This window comes from Lactuca serriola, chromosome 5 (assembly GCF_051521515.1).
Source record: "Lactuca serriola cultivar US96UC23 chromosome 5, Lser_US96UC23_V15, whole genome shotgun sequence".
Classification (NCBI taxonomy): domain Eukaryota; kingdom Viridiplantae; phylum Streptophyta; class Magnoliopsida; order Asterales; family Asteraceae; genus Lactuca; species Lactuca serriola.
The window spans coordinates 29787168-29808615 of record NC_136412.1 but is presented as its reverse complement, the minus strand read 5'-3'; the positions used below and the strand labels follow the sequence as shown (position 1 = coordinate 29808615).

The 21448-nt window shown below is 35.0% G+C and overlaps 3 protein-coding genes across 3 annotated transcripts; 2 read left to right on the top strand and 1 right to left on the bottom strand.

The window, feature by feature from the left end:
- The first annotated feature begins 3430 nt into the window (after window positions 1-3430).
- On the top strand, window positions 3431-6164 carry LOC145052278 (GDSL-like Lipase/Acylhydrolase superfamily protein). Its single transcript, XM_079000072.1, has 2 exons — window positions 3431-4222; window positions 5578-6164. The coding sequence occupies exons 1-2, from the start codon at window positions 3593-3595 to the stop codon at window positions 6082-6084; spliced, it is 1137 nt and encodes a 378-aa protein (XP_078856198.1). The 5' UTR covers window positions 3431-3592; the 3' UTR covers window positions 6085-6164.
- Window positions 6165-6802: 638 nt separating this feature from the next.
- Window positions 6803-8608, bottom strand: LOC145052277 (uncharacterized). Its single transcript, XM_079000071.1, has 2 exons — window positions 7682-8608; window positions 6803-7609 (listed from the first exon to the last, which is right to left on the bottom strand). Exons 1-2 carry the CDS (start codon window positions 8479-8481, stop codon window positions 6979-6981), a joined length of 1431 nt encoding a protein of 476 aa, XP_078856197.1. The 5' UTR covers window positions 8482-8608; the 3' UTR covers window positions 6803-6978.
- Window positions 8609-8614: 6 nt separating this feature from the next.
- Window positions 8615-13126, top strand: EMB2423 (telomere length regulation TEL2 family protein). Its single transcript, XM_079000070.1, has 11 exons — window positions 8615-8926; window positions 9162-9293; window positions 9475-9643; window positions 9727-9906; window positions 9986-10146; window positions 10252-10743; window positions 10831-10929; window positions 11018-11502; window positions 11572-12338; window positions 12426-12624; window positions 12732-13126. The coding sequence occupies exons 1-11, from the start codon at window positions 8743-8745 to the stop codon at window positions 12873-12875; spliced, it is 3012 nt and encodes a 1003-aa protein (XP_078856196.1). The 5' UTR covers window positions 8615-8742; the 3' UTR covers window positions 12876-13126.
- The last annotated feature ends 8322 nt before the right edge of the window (window positions 13127-21448 follow it).

Sequence of the window (21448 nt, the reverse complement as noted above, 5' to 3'; positions counted from 1 at the left end):
TACCAACATATATTGCTCAAATTATGGTGTGGTGTAACTCAAAAAAGCTATTGAGATCGTGATATCAATATGCATAATCTTTCCAAAATATCTATCTCATACTCAATACTTGTTTCTTGGTCCCGCTAAATGGTAATATATTGGACCATTGACTTAATTGCTCTGGCCTACTAGATAATGCTACTAGATAATGATACATATTGGAAATCTTTTAATCAAAGATAATTATAAACAACCAAAGGCCTTTGCCCTACCGGTATTAAGAGTTGATGGATGTGTGTCATTAGCCAAAGGTTGATGGTATAAATCATATAGACAAAATGTGTAGATTTAAGAGTAAAGTAGTATGTATAAATGGTTCTTAAAAAAAATAATGATTAACAATTATATTTTCCCTTTTAAAATCACTTTAGCACTTACACACTTCTAATTTTATTTTCTTCGAGCCTCCTACCATTATTTCCATCTCATTTCATAAGGTACATGAGTGAATTAATAAGTTGTATAAAAATTATAGGTGTAATATATATATATATATATATATATATATATATATATATATATATATATATATATATATATATATATATATATATAACCGAAAAGAATGCAAACTTAATGATTTTCTTGCAAGTTTCACTTTAAGGTAACCTAGAAAACATGTGATAAATAAAATGGTAAACTAGAAAGTTGAATGTATGTGATAAAACCAACCAAAAGAATCAAAAGAGAGAAACCATTAAAATTTTACAAGGTCTAGCTGTTTGTGATTCTCATGAGAAGGTTGGTGGATATGTTATTGATTATTGAGTTGTTACATTTATCGGCTTTCAAAATTTGACTAGCTTGTCGTGCTATGAAGGGAACATATTCACATTGACGACCATTAGGCATTAGAGACCTTTTCCTATATGGATGGATTTCTCCACAATTTTTTGGGGTCCTTCAATGATGTTTTAGTGCGTTATGGACGGAATCAATCTGAATTTAGATTTTTTCAGAACAACAAAGTTAATGTACTCTTAAAATACTCCTTAGTTCCACTTATGTTTATGAAGAGACTTAAACTCTCAACCTTAATGAAGAAAAACACCTGATACCGTTAAACTAGAAGTCATTTGGTAATACGATTTTTGATAGGTTATGATTTGAATCGTTGAACAAGATTGGGACAGAATGGTAAATTAATTACTACCATATTGCCATATTAAATTGATCTAATAAAGTAAAGCGTACACGTCATTAATGGGAAATAAATAACCGACTAAGGTGGTGGCTTGAGCCTTGAGGTGAGGATGGGAGGACCATAACATAACATGATAACATTTAAAGCTTTTTAGTTTGTAACAAATTTCCTCAACCAACCCCTCCCCCATCGTTATAATTTATTAGTCTGTCTCAAGTCTCAACCCCTTTGCCCCTTTCCATAATGAAATGAAGGCCGCTTAAAATATAGTATTGTGCAAGTGGACCGTATCATTCTAAATTAGAATTAGAGTAGGTTCGGTCTTAAATTGAACTATAGCAAAGTATCAATTTTGGGTTTTCTAATTTAAATATTATAAATTCAAATATGATAGATAGATTTTTAAATAAACACTGTATCTGGTCTACACAATACTTTTTTTCCGCACACAACAATTTGTGTTTTAAAATGTTGCATCGTACAACTCTATTATGCATAAATTGTTGTGTATAGTAAAAAACTGTTGTGTACGAATCACTTCCCTATTTTTAAACTTACAAAAGAGGAGAAAGGAACTATGTATTGATTGCCCTTCTAAATTTAACACTTTTTCTTTGGTAAAACTATAAACGGAACTGAAAATCAGTTTGTTAAGGAAAGTTTAAACCATAAACCTAACTGATATATTCGGTTTTGCTCCGATACTAGTTCGGTTTTTTATTGGATTGGTCATATATGGTTTTTTAGTATGAATGTTGGGTTAGGTCAGCTAATGTTTTTGGGTTTGAACAAAAACAATTTTATCGGTCAAGTTGTGTTTAATATGATTTTGATTTTAATCCAATCAGTTTTTTTGGCCTAGTGTTTTTTGTTCAAGTCTAAGAATAACTTATACTATTTTTTAATATTTAGCCTCTGTGTTTATAAAGATAAAAAAACAACTCGAAGATTAATTAAGATAACATGCAATATGACACGTACAAAATAAAATAAAAAACCAAAATGAAAACGTATTTGCTATGTTAAAGGTGATGTCACAATAGGAGTTCAAAATTCACGTTGCTACTACTAGTAATCAAAGAGCTGTGTTTTTATGGTTTATGAAAAATGAAAAAGAAAAAAGAAGAAAGAAAGAAAGATGGAATTGCAGAATCATCCCAGATCCCACATTGGAACTATGTGGAAACAAGTGTCACCAACATTTCTTATATAATCAAGAGATGCGCCAATTTCTAAGTTTGCCATTAAAAACCAAGTTCATCGTTTCGCAAATTGAAAATCTTGTTATAGTTTTTTTTAACACTATGTATTTTTTATTTTATTTATTTATTTATTTATTTTTTTATCTTGTGGGGCAGGTGCCGCATTGCCTTATGTGGATCAGCCCCTAATGATCAATAATGAGTTAATGATGATGGTTGAACATTAAATATTGCTAAAAGTGAAGACAAACTAATCAAATTAATAAATTTTACAACTTGAATATTAGATTTTACATGTGAATGAAATTTAATACAAAATAAACCATACAAATAAAACTACCACAAAATTCGTTTTTTGGACAACTAAAACAAATGATATATAAAAAAAAAAAAAAAAATAGGATCAGATTTGTAAATTACTCAATTGATTGAATTTACATATATTAGCGTAACTGCGTAAAAGGTTATGGACATGTTCCCTTTTAACCATTTTCATCCCATAATGTAGATTTGTAACTATATATATATATATATGTTTTTGTTTGTCACATCTTTTATTGTGACCGTTGACCCTATAACATTCTCGTATGATCTACTAGAAAATAAAACTATACTTCGTAAAGAAATAAAATCATTAAAATAACAATAGAAAATTCTAAATAATTTTAAACATTCTAAAAAATGAAATGTTCAATACCAGAAACTCATCTAAAAGTATAATGACAAAAATACAGTTAGTGCCAAATGACCGATGATAAACTCCAAATAAAAAATATCGTGCTCCAAAGGTCTTTCTCTAAATCTCAAACACCTTATTTTTCATCATCATTTGAGAGACATGGCAAAATAATACATTCAGACTATAATTGTCTAATTACATACATGAGTAATGAGTTAAACTCTAATAATATAATTTTACATAAGGGATTATATTATATATATATTCTATACTTAAATAAGAAAAGTCAATTCTTTCCGAGAAATTAAATCTGGCTATATATATGAACTAATCTTGATAGACTAGATATACACAGAAAACATAACTTCAAATGAAAAAATAAATATTAGTCATTGACCGGTTGACTTTGGCGTCAACTTTGACAAAGGTTTAGAACAGAGGGTAAAATAGTCTTTTAAATATCACTTTCAGTTGTATAAACAAGGCGTACCTTATCAAAACCTGAAAACCCCATTTCACGTAGACATGTGGACGTTGGTAACCATGTCAGCTTCCCCCATCGCCATCTTCCTCCTCCTCCTCCTCCTTAGTCTCTCTTCGGCAACACCTCCACCACCGTTCAAGAAGATCTACGCCTTTGGAGACTCTTACACCGACACCGGAAACACCGCCTCCCCCACCGGTCCAAGTGCCTTCACTTACGTCTCCAACCTCCCTTACGGCCGCACATTTTTCCACCACCCAACTAACCGTTACTCCGACGGGCGTCTGGTAATCGATTTCGTGGCGGAATCACTCTCATTACCCTACCTACCACCCTACCTCAACCGCAAGGCCAACACCACCGCCGGTATTAACTACGCCGTCGCAGGATCCACCGCTATCAGACATGCGTTTTTTGTCAAAAATAACCTCACCTTCGATGTAACACCTCAGTCTCTGCAAACTCAGCTTTCTTGGTTTAACAAGACATTGCAGGGGCAAAAATGTAAAAGTGCTATGTCGACGCCGGCGGAATGTGCAACGGTGTTCCGGGATGCGTTAGTTTGGGTGGGTGAAATCGGAGCCAATGACTACGCTTACACCGTTGGATCAACGGTGAGCGGTGAAACCATTCAACGACGTGCCATTCGCAGTGTAACAGGATTTATAGAGGTAATTAATTAATTATATTAATTTCGTTATTATGTTACTTTTTAGTAATTAGTAATTTAAATCTTTGATAATTTGGTACTTTTTTTATGATTCATATGCCAAATTATCTTTCGAGTCATACATTTCAAAATATTTAATTCAGTTTTACGACGATTTAAATATTGATATTTTGAATTACTTTTGAGATGAATTACATCACCAGCCAAATTATAGTTTGATTTTAAATGTTTATCAAAATCATGCTTAATGCCTATAATGTTAAATTCTTTGCTTTGTTTTCCTATAATTTTCTTTTAAATTTTGATCTGCAGCCATGTTTTTTGTAAATTATGTGTTGAAATTATTCATACTGGTTGATCTTAATCAAACACATTATTTTTGACACATGATGTTTCTAATAACTTTGTTTAATGAAAGTCAATTATCAAAAACCTCTTTTGCTTAAGCTTTTTTTTTTTTAGTTAATTAATTTGTCCTTAAATCAGTGTTTAAGTGCACATCATATATCTTTCAATATGAGAGATATTAAAATGAGATATTAGTTGGCATTAATATTTATATATAGAGTTAAATATATTACAAAATACATGGACCACACACTTATTTAGTAGGGAAATAATAAATATTTGAAAATTAAATATAATCAGAAAAGTAAAATAAAATAATAATGTATTATTAATTGAAAGGAATAATCCTAAAATGTTATTTTATTATTAAAAATGTTCAATTAAAAAAGAAACTAGTAACATCGTTAAGATTTGACATTTAACTTTAATCATATGTTTCTTCTAGTGTAGTTCACTTTATCACATGTTTCCTGTCCTCTCATCTTGGTATCAGTTACTTGTAATTTGTATAATTAATAATAGAGAATACATTCATTTTCTCTAAATGAGAGATTAAACCTATAATTTCTTTCTATTATCTTTTTACCCATATCAAATGATGATATGTATTGTATCACATTTAATTTTTCTTAATAATATTTTAATTCAATTGTCAACAATTTAACATGATAAGAGGATAAGTATGAAGAAATTGTTCCATCTTTAGTTAATTTAGTTATATGATATAACTATAATAATAAAATAGTAATATGAATTCTATGTTAATGTAAATTTGAGATCATATATTCATATAACATGAAATTCATATTTACTATCATATATGTCACATGTGGATCACAATGTGTAACATGATGTCACATTAATTTAGAGTATATAAAGTTAATTTCACATTCAAAAGATCATCGACTTTGCATACTTTACGAAATGTAAATTAAATTATAACATTGTTATTATGTTCTAGTTCACCAATTGTTTTACAATCTACTGATTTATTTTTTGTTTTGCTAGGCATTGCTCAAAAAAGGTGCAAAATATATGGTAGTCCAAGGCCTCCCCACTACCGGTTGCTTGACCCTCGCCATGTACCTTTCACCAGAGTCAGACCGCGATGACATTGGTTGTGTCGCCACCGTCAATAACCAAAGCTACATCCACAACACCATCCTCCAAGCCAACATCCAAAACCTACGCAACAAATACCCAAAAACTGTCATTGTTTATGCTGATTACTGGAAAGCTTATCGCTCAATTGTCAAGAATGCACCAAAGCTTGGATTCCACGATGTTTACAAGGCGTGTTGTGGGTCTAGTGGTGGTCCCTACAACTTTGACTTTTCAGGTACTTGTGGGTCTGATTCTGCAAGTTCATGTCAGAACCCATCTCAATATATCAATTGGGACGGAGTTCACCTTACTGAGGCTATGTATAAAGTAGTTTCCGAGTTGTTTCTTAATGGTGCTTTCACTTATCCGCCATTCAAGTCCTTGTTAAGAAGCAAGCAAAACTCAGCTTAGATGATGATAAACATCTTTTTGTAGCTGTCTATGTGATTTTATTATTTTCCTTTATCAATCATTCTTAAATTGGTCTTCAATGATCAATGGTCACATTTTTAATTTCAGTTAATAATAAGGAACCATAAAAGTTGAAAGGGACCATTAAAGTAACAACTCACATGATCCATAACATTAGAACGCTTTAATTGCCTACACGACTCTCCCGAATTTATGTATCTTTAACAAGTACTAATTATCATACCTAACTATGTCTAAATTGATAAATTATTTGTGATAAATGTGATAAAATGATGATTTTATGTATTTTACGGATAACAATAACTACAATATTCATTAGGGTTCATCCTAATGTATCACAAGAACAAAAACTAATACACATCCATCTAAAACTGAATTACCTGAATAACTGGTCATATCAACCGACTCGTGTCCCGTTGACTCAAATAACCAATTTAATTATACAGTTATGTATTAATTTAAATTATTACTTTAATTAAAATTTCATAATTAAGATGGTATATACCCTTAAATTCCTGGCTTAAAATGCTTCGGGCTAGCCGGACTCAAATAACCCACACCAACACTTGATCCAAACTTGATTAACCCAAATCTTGTTGACCCTATCGGCTACTGGATTGGGCAGGTCTTTGCCTTGACACGATTTATAAACACCACTACAAGCCAAAGGAACTAACAATATAATGTGTTTTCTTCATGCATCAAATTGCCAAATATGTTTTCATGATAAATAAAAATTTAAACATTTTGTAAAAACAAATGCAATTATAGTACACTTTTAGAATGATCACATTACTTTTAAAGATCTCCAATAAGTTCTTCATCAAGCATCAACAATTTCTTGAAAAAAAAAACGTCTTCTACAACATTTGTTCATGGATCAATAACCCCAAATGCAAGCGATATCAATTCATTGGACAAAAGAAAACCATCTGGATCACTTAACCGAATAAACCCGATCTCATTTTCCAACTTTTCATCATCTAAAACCAAAGAACTAAACTCATCTTCTTTAATCTCTCTTCTTTCATCATCCAAAAACAACACATGCCCACTCCTCATATAAGGCTCATACACCTTACACAGCTCCACAACAACCTCACTCCCAAAATCATCTCCAAAACTCTTCAAATTCAACCCTTTTGAAGTTCTTAATGAAAGCATCACAATGTCCATAGCCATTTCCCATTCATCAACATCATCACCTTCTTGTGACAAATCAACTAATCCACCCTCCAAATTCTTGACATAATCTGTGTAATCTTTTAACTTCTTTGGTCTTGAGTATCTTGTTCCATTGATATAACTAGCAGAACCTAAGCCAAACGCGTAAAAAGGTTTGTTTATCCAGTATGTGTAATTGTGCTTGCACTCAAATCCATTTTTGCTATAGCTACTGACTTCATAATGCCCATAATTAGCCTCTGAAAGCTTTTTTGAAGCCATTCTGTAGAATTTTGCAGATTGGGTGTCATTAGGAAGTGGAAACTCACCTGGTATATACCTGTTGATCATGTGTAGACGTTAATTTGTGTAAATAATAGTATAGGAGAAAAAGATTAAATGACAAACTTACAATGAACCAAATTTGGTGTCTTTCTCAACTTGAAGGTCATAAACTGAAACATGATTTGGGTTTGCTTCAACAGTGAGCTTCAAACTCTCTTCCCACATTTCTTGAGTTTGATGTGGGAGAGAAGAAATGAGATCCAAGCTCCAATTACCAACCCCACATGAATTGATAATCTCAATTGCCTCATGAACCTCGTCAATACCATGAGCTCTCCCACAAGCTTTCAACAACTCTTCTTGAAATGCTTGAACTCCTAACGATACCCTGTTCACACCCAATCCCATCAACTCTTTCAGTTTCTTAGCATCAAATGTTCCGGGGTCCATTTCCATTGATATCTCGGCATCCAAACGCAACCCAAATTTCGATCTCAATGTGTCAAGGACCTTAGCAACGAGTCTTGGTGGCACCAACGAAGGCGTGCCACCACCGAAGAAGACGGTTTCAAGAGGTGGGTGTTGGTTAAAATTTGTTTGTGTTGCTTCCATTTCGCGAATAAGAAGATTGATATAATTTGAGATTCTTGGATCATCATCTGCGGTTTCTGTTGAAGAAAAACCCAGAGCTAATATTGGGAAGTCACAATAATGACAGCGTTTGCGGCAGAAAGGGAGATGGACGTAAGCTGAAGCTGGAGGGAGTATGTAAGAGGGGGTCTCGAGAGTTGGAATGTTGGTTGAGGCATTTTGTCGAACAGTTGGCGGGCTTCGTGGTAATGCACTACAAAAAGACGCTAATTTGATGGGGAATAACTTTTGCGGGTAGAGGGTTGATAACATGGGGGCAATCGTCGACTTCAACATGGTTTGCTTTAGGCCTTTAGCATTCGCTTCAACAGAGATAGAGACAACTTATTTCCTCTTGCAATAAAATACGTCGTCAATTTTTGGCAATTTGCCATTTAGTAATGTGAAGTTATGAAATGTATATATTTAAGATATTTAGGAGCTCGCATGACAATGACTAAAAGTAAAGGGATTGGCCATGTATATACATGATATTTAATTCCGAAATCGATAATATAGAAACACCGGAAGCAGAAGAGCTGCGAGAACGGAGCAGCCATGAACGGCGGCGAAGAAACAGAGAAGAAGAACGGAAGTGAACAAAACACTAACAACAAAGTACTCGAGAAGGTCGGAGAAGTAATCGCCACGATCAATGAAGCCAAAAACGTTGACCAAGTCATTTGCGCACTCCACTCTCTCGCTGTCCGCCTTTTCTCTCTCGAGTCCCGCTCATTCGCCGGTCATTTATCTTTCTCCAATTTCAGCTTTATCATACAATTACACTGTCAAAATTTTGTTCTAAAATAACCATCAAATTACCTCGTTGTTCAATCATTCAAGTTATTGGAAATATAAAAATTCTGTGCGTTTGTTGGAATTAGGTTTAATGATTATAATTCTGCTAGGTGCTAATTAGGGTTTACTATAAATGATCAACGGTTACTAACTGCTTCACTGTTTTAATGAATTTGTAGGTAGCATTGACAAAGAGCATAGAGATGAGATTATCGGAGCAGAACTTCCTTCAGTACATGAAAGAGATAACTGGTGGCAGGTGTTTTATCAAAGCACTGCGTTTCCAACAATGGCTAGAGTGTTGTTACTTGGTAATCATTAAATTCCATTGCTCCTTTCACTTCCATGCCATTGATCTATGAGAAAAGCTTTCATCTGTCTTCTACATTCTGTAGAGCTTGCACCTGCTATCACTATCTAAAAAACTGAATTACATATCTGTATAAGGTTTTCATTCTTCAGGTTTCTAATATTATATATTTTGATATGCAGACGTTGCTTTGAATTGGCTAACCTGTTTCCCCATTTCTGCAAAGAAACATTTGTATGATGTATTCTTTTTAAGTGGCTGTGTCTCAGAGGTTGTGCAAACTTTAGTTCCTTATCTACAACATCCCTCAAATGGGCTACTTGAAGCCACTGTCTGCTCAAATACTGAAAGGTATCCCCAATGCTTGTGTATCATTTGGTTAATTGCTATAAAATTAAGTGGATATAAACATATAATCCCCATATTAATGATAGATTACTTGCACTATGCTTGCTTGAAAATGATGGGGTACTCCAGTTGGCTAGAGATTTTTCTCACCAATCCAAAGATATAAATCTTGAACAACACAAGGCTGCAATTTCTAGAGTGGCACAACTTGTTACATCTGTCCCTGATAAAGCACGATTGGGAGCTTCCACCTTACTTTCATCACAGTATCCTTCATATTTGTGATCATCTTTCTTTTCATCCCAAACATGTTGGATTTTGTTTTATCTTGACAAAATGTGTCAGCTTATATGTCAAAAGGATTACAATTCAACTAATTCAGGGAGCAGAAGAATGGAACAATAAGTATTCTGATGAATTAGTTAACTATAATGGAAGTGATTTCAATGGTTCTATGCTATTTATTGGGGATGCTTTTGCTCGTATTTGTAGGCGTGGGTCTGCAGGTATGCTTATGAGTTATGACATCACAAAGACAACAACTTTGATTCATTTGCATTGATATTTTGCAACAAAATAATAATAAAACAAGAAATCCTCATCTCATGCAGATGTGCTAATAAGTGAAGTGATCCCACGAATTGTTACCCAAGTTCAAAGCCTTTTACAGCAAAAGACTGATTTGTCCATTGTGGAAGTTTTTAAATCAAAACCTGGTCTACAGTTTTGGTCAAAGATAATGGAGGCAATTAAAGATTCATATGCTGTAGAAAGAATATCTGAACAGCTTTTGCAAAAGCTAGCAACTCAAGACATAAATGATGTTGAAGGTTACTGGATTCTTTGGTTATTGTTTCACCAGATTTTTGAACTCCAAACATCCATCAGGTCCATGTTTACAGAGAGATTTATACTCTGGAAAGTGTTCCCAGTTTGTTGTCTGAGATGGATCCTTCAGTTTTCTGTTCTTCAATCCCCTCCTGATACCACACTCAAGGGCAAAACTGGAAATCATCGCGATCTATTGGATGCCACTCAGCGTGTTCTTGCAGTATGGTCAAAGCGAGAGTTTGTACAGTCAGCACCAGTAGAGCAACAAGCATGTATCTTTTTTTTTTTCTTTAAAAAAAAATTCAATTTTTTCAATTTTACACTTACACCCCCCTGTGATTCCTTAATTTGAGATTCAGATTTAACAGCAGCAGTTGGGCTTTCCTTAGAAAAGCTAACAAAAGAAGATTTAGATGGTACTAAGGATGTAATGCACTTGATTCTTCAAGGGGTTAGCTGTAAATATCTTTCCCTCTACTGTAATTAATAATTATGGTTTTCTTTTAATCCCTTATTTATTTCATCTTTTTTTTTTAATGATGCCAGGTAGGCTGGAAAGCCCTTCTCATTTTGTACGCAAGATGGCTAGCAGTGTTGCTTTAGTCTTTTCAAAAGTGATTGACCCTAGCAATCCCCTGTATCTTGATGATACCTGCAAAGAGGAGACTATTGACTGGGAGTTCACATCAACAAATGCTGACGTGGCAACATCTAATGACAAAGAAACAGACAAAGACCAAGATAAGGTTCATGGTTGTATTACATCGGTATCAGAAAAAACTTATAAAGACACAAAGAACAACAAATTGATGGGATTGGAACTAATTGATCCAGATGAAGTTATTGATCCTGCAACATTGAACAATGAGGATGCTTCTGATGATGATAATGATTCTGAGATTTCTGAAACTTCCAGTGAATCCTCTTTACAACCATATGATTTGTCTGATGATGATTCTGACTTGAAAAAGAATTTCTCACAGTTGATTGATGTTGTTGGAGCTCTAAGAAAGTCTGATGATGCTGATGGTGTAAGTTGTCAGTGTCAGTATATATATCCTTGGAGTTTTTAGTAAAAAATATTTTATAAAACTTTGCAGGTTGAAAGAGCACTTGATGTTGCTGAAAGCCTTATTAGAGCAGCTCCAGATGAACTTTCATTCATAGCAAGTGATCTAGTCAGGGCGCTTGTCCAGGTTCGTTGCTCAGACTCAACTTTGGAAGGGGAAGAAGAATCAGCTGAAGAAAAGAGACAAAAAGCATTGGTTGCCTTAATTGTAAACTGTCCATTAGGAAGTCTTGATCCGATACATAAACTCCTATATTCACCGAATGTAGACACGAGTCAACGGATAATGATTCTTGATGTCATGACAGATGCAGCACTCGAGCTTTCTCAAGCAAAAACCAGTAGACAAAAGCACCGGTCAACCCCCCAAATCTTGACCACTTCAGAGAGTCAACCATGGTTCTTGCCAAGTAGCATAGGGTCTCAGGGTGCAAGCCCATGGAGAGAGATCTCAGCATCTCAATCTCCATTGAGTTTGACTTATTCCTACGAGAGAGATCTCCCGGTCAAACCCGGTCAACACAGGAGAGGGAAGTCACGGAGGTGGGCCCACAAAAACGTAGTACAAGATGATGACGTGGAATGGTCGCAGAATAAGTTTCCTCCGTTTGCAGCTGCGTTTATGCTTCCAGCTATGCAGGGGTTTGACAAAAAAAGTCATGGAGTTGACTTTTTAGGTAGGGACTTTATTGTCCTTGGAAAACTTATTCACATGTTGGGTACTTGTATGAAATGTTCAGCTATGCATCCAGAAGCATCCGCTTTAGCACTTCCATTGCTTGATATGTTGAGTACCAGGTATTATAATTACATGGTATTCTTTTTTTTTTTTTAATGGAAGGGTATATTTGTCATTTTGTTAAAACTACTGGTATTAAATTGCAGGGACATAAGTCGTCATGTTGAAGCATATGTTCGTAAATCTGTACTTTTTGCAGCATCATGTATATTGGTGGCTGTTAATCCTGCTTACGTGGCATCTGCACTGGTTGAAGGAAGTAGTGAAATGTCCAGAGGGCTTGAGTGGGTACGCACGTGGGCCATATCTGTAGCTGAGTCAGACACCGATAAAGAATGCTATATGGTGAGGAGAATAAAATAAAGGAATTTTAATTTTGTTTCAATGTTGTATGTATATTATTGGAATTGCTTATAACATAATATCTGGTATTAATTATATTATATTATCAGATGGCAATGGCATGTCTTCAACTCCATTCAGAAATGGCTCTCCAAACATCCAGAGCATTAGAGTCATCAGATACCAATACCATGCTCCATGCAAGAGGCATAAGTCTTCCATCTTCAAAGGGGACAATCAAAATCTCGTTCTGATATTTAAGAAAATAACGCAATATAATAGTTGCTATTTGACCCTAAAATGTATGACTGATTCAGTTTGTTACCATTAGATGCAACCAATTTGATAAAATAATATGCATAAATTGGTGTGGAAAAATGTAATGCTTTGCTTTTGAAATTTGTTTTAGGTGTATGAATTTTGCTACCATTGTAAATATGAAGTTGCTCATGGGTTTGGGAGATGAATGAAGATTATCATCGGGTACCCCATTGGAAAGACAAAATTTGCAATTGTTTCATTCATGTTTGTTTATTATTTTAGTTTATCCTTTTGAAATTTGTATAGTGATAGATTATGCAACTCTCAATTTCGACTAGATTTAGCGATTAAAAATCATTAGACCATGAACTCTTAATCTTTGCTAGTTTTGCTATTGCCACATCCTGCACCCAAATTAAAATCTATCTTTAAATTACTATTTTTTATTAATATGAAGATAATCATTTATTGGGGTAAATACCACCACAATCACATTGTTTCTATCTACAAAGTTAATAACTGTCTATATTTTTCATACACGAATGTCCATTATTTTATGCTATTATTTTTCTTCTTTTTATGATAATTATGTAACCAAATAAACGTCCTATATTTTACATTTAATCTATTAAATTTTGACAATATTTGAACACCTAAAATTGACATTTAATGGTCATTGTAGATGTCTATTAAGATTTATAAAGTGATGGGTAATGATCATTGTAGATGTGGCATTTACAAGGAATGAATTAGACTTTGAAAATCACAAGTTACAAAAATATGATGAATTAGTGTCTATTTTATAGAAGTTAGATATAAAAAATAACGATACAACTATTTGAATTTTATAAGCAACTAGTAATTGAGCCCACACTTTGTCGTGGGTTATTACGTGTTTTTCTTACGTATTATGTATGAAAATTGATTAAACCAGTATAACATATCACACTGTTACCAAAAACACTAAAACTTTAAAAGAAATGAGCATTGGGTGATTTATCAAAAGTTGAGAAGAGATTATGGACTATTTTTGTAAGTTGAATGGTTTTTGAATAGTCAATAAGAATCTATGGTCATTACATAAACCAAAATCCACGGTAATGACAATGGTATAAAAGCAAAGACTGAAAACGACTGCAACCAAAACACAAGGACTCCAGTTTAGATAAAAAACAACAAAACATACACAAAGTTTATGTCGAAAGGTAAATAAACTCGAATTTATAGTGACGCGTACAAAACAATATGTAAGTCATTTTTTTTGTTAATTAACAAACAAAAGTTCAAATAATAAAAAAACGTATTATATATAACCTGACTCATATATTGAAAAGACACAGAAAAATAAGCATGAAAATATAAAAAACATTTAAGTCAAAATGTACACTCGAATTTGAATAGGTCAACACGTTGACCACATTGAATTTATACTAACACGTATTAAAAGAAACAAATAAATAAATTAGTCTCTCTCTCTTTCTCTCTCTCTCTCTCTCTCTCTCTCTCTCTCTCAAGTCAACGAACGAAAATTATTAAAGAAAATCATATTATATATACTACGTGGAATAAATATGAAAATTTAAAACATGAAGATGGTACGAGTAACATTTATAAAGTTCAAAGTTAAGGAAATCAAAGTAACATTTTAAAAAACAAAGGATTGAAAAATGCATTTTACAAAGTAAACCGGGGGGGGGGGGGGGGGGGGGATCATATATATATATATATATATATATATATATATATATATATATATATATATATATATATATATATATGTTCAGGTTCATTTGAGACTGCTAATTTTGTGAGACCAAATCTAAAAATAATTTTAAAATGCAAAATAAAAGGAAAAATCTGATAATTCTTTTTTTAAATATTATTTTGGTCACTTTAATTACCTAAAAATGAAATATATATATATAAAAAAAATATAAATATAAAAAAAATTACCGTTTTTTTTAAATACGTGAAATATTCTAATAAAATATTACACTGTAAATATTCTAATGTGTTCTTTAGAATTTTAGAATATTCTACTAGATTTGTCTGATATGTAAAATATTCTAATATTCTACTAGAATATGTAATATATATATATATATATATATATATATATATATATATATATATATATATATATATATATATATATATATTAATTTTTTTTGGAAAATATAAATGACGAAAATAATATTTGAAAAAAAAATTCAAAAGTTTTAAATTATTTTGCATTTTGAAAATGTTTTTTTTATCTACAAAATGAGTGGCTAGGATTGCATGTCACGGTTTCACAAAATTAGGCCGTCTCACATGAATCTAACCATATATATATATATATATATATATATATATATATATATATATATATATATATATATATATATATATATATATATATATATATATATATCGAGGAGTCTTATACTCTATAAGTATCCTGGTTTCTTCATAGTTCTCCTTGACTTGAGTACGGATCCTATGCTTCTAGTAGTACGGGCCCACAGTAGCTTCCATATATATATATATATATATATATATATATATATATATATCCGTGCTTTCCTCAATAATTGATTTGAATCCTCCAAGTCACTCATTATCCATACATACAATCCTAGACAAAAAAAGGCTCCCAACACTAAATCCCTTCCTCGGTTTTCCTAAGGCAATCACCACACAACTCCCCGCCGTCAGCTGCTGAAGGAATTCCAACTAGCATCCTCTAACTAGCTCACGCATACAATTACATATCACAGACACCATATAATTTTCGAATGAAAGGTCTCACACTACAACGGGTGGACTCAAACAAGAGCTGCGCAATAGAGTTAAAACCTAACATTTTAAAATTATTTAGTTTCCGTAATATGTAACTTAGCATATTTGCTTACTAGTTAGCTGAAGTTAGTGAGAACTCCTAACAAGCACAAAACTGTTGGATTTTCTACGCATCAAATACACTCTAAACTAGGTAACGGAAAAATCGAAACTACGATATACCTAAGTATACATGCAACCTATGGATCTATGGTTTCATGCTAATTACATATACCCTAGAAAATAAAACATAAAAAAGAAAACATACCTTTATATATGTAGCCCTTGATCTCCATGCTTGAGATCTCGATCCTCTATGAAGTTGCTTGGACGAGAGGACCCAAACCAGAATCCCTCTAATGGTGTAACAACCAAAAATACGACCCAAAAATTTCTTTTTGAAAATCATAATAAACCATAAATCATCCAAAATCATAAGGGAAAGACATGTATCGTGTGTAAAAAAACATCATCCCCAAATACTGTGACAAAACATATGGTAAAATATCAGAGTCTCAAAAATCCCAGGCTGAGTACTGCGGTGTGTGTGTCATGTGATCACCCCGAGCTTTTCCTTTTGCTACCAGAAGTACCTGAAACCAAAATTGAAAACTATAAGCACGAAGCTTAGTGAGCTCCCCCAAGCTACCACATACCATACAATAACACATATAACACACACTGGGCCTTGCCACTGCATCGGGCCCCGCCCGACATCGGACCGAAGTACGGCATATATTGGGCCCTGCCTATTGCATCGGGCCCCACTCGGAATCTGACCCAAGTCTGGAAATACTTGGGCCCCGCCCGGCATCGGACCGAAGTCCGGAATAAACTAAACATAACATAAACATATAACATAATCACATATACTGCATCGGGCTCGCCCGACATCGGACTGGAGTCCGGAACATATAACACATAACATAAACATGCATGAATCACGAAGACATCAAGCATACATAACTACTTCTCGGGACCGCCCCGACATCGGACCATAGTCCGAAACTACTATCATCTAAACGGGCATGCATTGTGGCCGTAGACCCGTTCCTACTAGAAGGAAACTCACCTCGTATGACTGACTGCTGAAACTCTGGGTAAGGAATCTCTGTTTGCTGCTCCAGTGACTCTCCGACTATAAATTTCATAAGGACACTTAGTCAAAATCTGATAACTATTCTTAGTGTAAAATGACCATCTTACCCCTGGCCAAAGTCAACATCATGGTCAAAGTCAACCTTCCAGGTTGACCAAACTCGTCGAGTCAGCCATGTGACTCGCCAAGTCCTAGAACTCAGAACCCTAGAAATCGCGACTCGACTCGCCGAGTCATCTCTTGGCTCGACAAGTTCTTAAGCTACTTGTCATCGCGGTTTGTCAAACTAACTCGTCGAGTCTTCTTCAGACTTGTCGAGTCTTGACATAATCATAATAGGGACAAGATCCTCCTACTCGCCGAGTTCCTTAATCAACTCGCTGAGTCCTATTAACATCATCAGGGTTTCTTCAACGGACTCACCGAGTTCCCTTATGGACTCGTTGAGTCCCTTGCAGATCTATCCAAGATAATTGGTTTCACACTTCTACAGTTCCAAATTACAGATCTAGGTTGTTTCCACGGTCCATTTCTATAAAGTTGGAGACTTGATGGCTTTGCACACCTCAAATGAACCCAAACTCAAGTTATAGCATTCTACTTTCATAAACATGTCATGACTTGGATGAAAACGGGTTCAAGACCCTTTTATGGCTCTAGAGGCCCTAAATTACAGAAAAGGGGAAATGTTTTGCAAACAACCCAAGAGAATAGCTTTTCCTAAACAAAAGGGTCAAAAAGGCCCAAGAATCCACATGCAAGGAGATCTAAGCTATAACTCATTAAGATAAGAACTTTTTACCTCAGAAAGGTGCCAAAGATGAGTGTGTTCCTAGATCTAGTTCTCTTTTCCCAAGCTTGTTAGCTCAAAACTCTTGCAACCACCTTCAAAGGCACAAAACACACTCAAAACTCAAGAGAGAGGCTCATAAATGAACTAGGGTTTCTGGAGACAAGGAGGCTGATAAGGGAAGTCCATGAGAAGGGTTTAAGATGTGTAACACCCATAAAATTCATGCCAGATTTAAACTTTTAAAATCATTTCAAAATCATCAAATCATTACAAACGTGTTTTCAAAATGTATCGTATCAGAGTTTTCCCAAAACCATAAACAAAACAGGAGGACCTGTACGATCATGCCTTCGCCTTGCCGTAATCCCCTGATGTACCTGAAACCATAAACCGAAACTGTAAGCCCAAAAACTTAGTGAGTTTCCCCCAAAATTGTAACGCTTGTGTTTCCGGGCTTGCCATTTTTAGCAATGTAATAGTCTAGGTTAACCTTTGTAACCAGTTTTGAAATAATAAAAGTGTATTATTTGAATATTATGTGTTTTGTGCTTAATTGCTTAATTATGTGGTTTGATTAGTTAAGAATAAAAATAAGCGTCAAAATTAAAGTATGAGATAAGCCCGATATCTTTTAATAAAGTTGTAGTGGTCGAAACAAGGACTCCGGAGATATAAGGAATGCCGAAATCCGAGTTATAACGAAGAAGTTATGACCTGTCGAAGTTTCGCGACAGAACCGGCACGACCCAGCGCGACTCAGCGCGACGTAAATAGTGAATTTAAGGTAGATAGATATCTATCCTTAGTGATCTAAATGAGAATTGAAGATCTCATTGATAGTAGTGCAACGACGGAAAGACAGACGGAATCGGAGTTCAGATGAAGGAGTTGTGAATTTCGAACGGAGTTTTCCTGTCCCGGCCTACTAAAGATAATATATAAGTAATATACTTATAATATATTAAAAATAAAGTCAAAATTAGCCAATGGAGTCTAAACGAGAGTTGTAGAGCATAATCTCACCTTCGCGGCGATATAAAGAACGTCGAAAACGGAGTTCGTATGCGAAAGTTATGAATTTCTGAAGTTCGGGGCGCGAAACCCCAAAACTGTCAGAGCCCACGACGTGGAACAAGGTTGCCACGACGTGGCAAGTGTCCTGACACCTCCGGAAGGCCCCCAGATGCAACTTGGGATGACGCATGTAGTGACGACCAAGCCCACGACGTGGAACAAGGTTGCCACGACGTGGCAAGGGCCAAATTTGCCCTATAAATAGATTTGAAGGGCCAGCCGTTTAGGGTTGCTATTTTCTCTCTTCTCTCTCCCGTTTTGCATCGATTTGCGTGCCAGAAATACCCCGAAGCCCCGGTATTGTTCCCGAGCCCCGAGGCAAGTCCCGAGATCCCAAAGATCCCGAGAAGTGCGGTTCCCGAGCCGAAGCTCTGCCCGCGAGAAGTTCGATTTTTGAAGAGATCTTCCAGATCTGCTGATGATTACTACTTTTGCAAGTCGTAGTGCTGTCCGATCATCTTCTGATCAAGTGAGTGTGTAGTTACTTTCTTCTAACGCATAATTATGAAGTATTTTATACGGAATACGTATTATGTGTATAATTTTGTGGTTATGTGTGTGAATGTGTATTCACTTTCTTCTAACTCATAGATATGATTTATTCTCTATGAGATATGTGTTATGTGTGTGTGTGCCTCATTTGTTATGTGAAATATGTGTTGATTAAAGCATGCTATATACAGGTTTTTAAACTATGTATACAAATTGTATAATTTTTATCTACTAATATGTTGGGTAGAACATGGGTAGATAGTTGGTGTGTAATAAACAGATGAGAGGCCTCGTTGTTGTTTGATCTAGTCATCTAGCGGAGTTTAGATGACGACCACATACTTTTCTAGATAGTCTTGTGGAAACATTAGCAGGTTCGCCACCTGTAGGTGTTAATGAACTTGGGTGTTCATTCGCTGTACTCCATCCCCCTCATGGTTGCCTTATTTGACTTATATTGCTGAGGTACCCCCGAAGCATGTGGTGTCGCCCCGATGAAATATTCTTAGACTAGGTCCCTTATGTTAGTTGTTTTAGGGACATTAAAGTGAGAATAACGGGAATGGGTAATTGGGTTATTGTTGGTTGGTGAAAATTAAATATGATATTTATTGTGGGTTGAAAACCCTATATGCTCACCAGGCTCCTAAGCCTGACCCACTCAGTTTTAAATTGTATTACAGGAAGTGGCGGAAGGGCATGAGATGGATGAACCATCAAGTTCTTTTGTTTACAAGTCTGCATATGTTTATATTTGTTATATGACTTGTAATGTATTCGTTTATGCTTATTGGTCTGTATCGGAACATGACACCCCGAGTTTTGATTATAATGAAAATACATTTCTTTTATGAAATGCTTCGGTAAACATTGTTTTATCATGTTTTGTTTTTGGGAACAAATTCCGCAACTCTTTCAAATCAAAAGGATTTACTCTGAAAATATTTAAAAGCATAAATGAAAATCGGTCTTTTCTGGCCGAGATTTTGGGGATGTCACAGTTGGTATCAGAGCATTAGTTCAAGTGAACTAGGAATTTGTAGGATTTCTAGACTTAAACTTAAAATGCTAAGTGAAATTTTGAGATGTGTGTCTGTTATGTTTTAGGCACGAGCACTAGTTTATTTTAGGAAAGTTGCCTAAAATGCTTTATGTGCTAAATGTTATATGTTGCCATATATGATATTATTTGTTCGGATCTATGGTCTGTTAGGATTCTAAGCGTACGTCTACGATATTAGAACTAGCATGTAAACGTTTCGGAGTGATAAGGATGATTTGAATATCTATCGTGAATGAGGATCCAATTGGAGTTATGGATTGGATCTCCGAAATGGAGTTAGCCTTCATGACTTGTGGCGGCAGAGGCAAGTTGCAAACTATCTATGCAGTGCGTCGGTTCCGAGGTGGAGCCGTTCGTTGGTGGAACACTCTAGGGAAGACGTTGAGCCCTAATGAGCCACTGCAATTGTCATGGGCAGAGTTCTGCTCGGCTCAAAATCTGTTGGAGTTGGAGAACAAGTTCCTGACATTGACTAAAGGCAGCATGTCAGTTGATGAATACACCAATAACTTCACTGATAAGATGGAGTTTGCCTTGCGTATCGTTCCAGACGAGCTGACAAAGGTGGATCGGTATGCGAAGGGACTCCCATGGGAGTACGAGGTGCCAGTACGTCAGGCACTTACCCTAGAGGCAGCTATCTGGGCTGCCAAGTCTGTGGAGAACATGATCAAGGGGAGAACCAACGACAAAGTTGATGTTTGTGAGAAAAGAAAGTTTGAGGGAACATCTGGTTCCGGTAAGAAAGGAAAATTTTCGAAATCTGATTCGAAAAAGTTTGGAGGAAAAGGAGGCGAAGCAAAGTGGTGTGATAAGTGTAAGAAAAAGCACTTTGGGAAATGTAGCGAGGATGTGACCTGCTACAAGTGTGGAAAGGTTGGACATTTTGCCAATGAATGTCCGAACAACAAAAGGATGTGTTTTGGTTGTAATGAAGAGGGGCACATTTTGAAAGATTGTCCGAAGAAGAAGGAGGCAGCAAAACCCAACATTCCACCAAAGCCGAAGGCGAGAGCCTTCCAGATGACACTTGAGGCTGCGAAAGATGAAGCTGATGTCGCTTCAGGTGCCTTTCTCGTAAACGAATTACCTGCTCAAATTTTGTTTGATTCTGGAGCCAACTACTCCTTTATTTCGCATGAGTTTGGTAGAAAGCTAGCTTTGCCTGTTGATAGACTAAATAATGCTTTATTAGTCGAAGTAGCTAGTGGCAAGTTTGTACCTG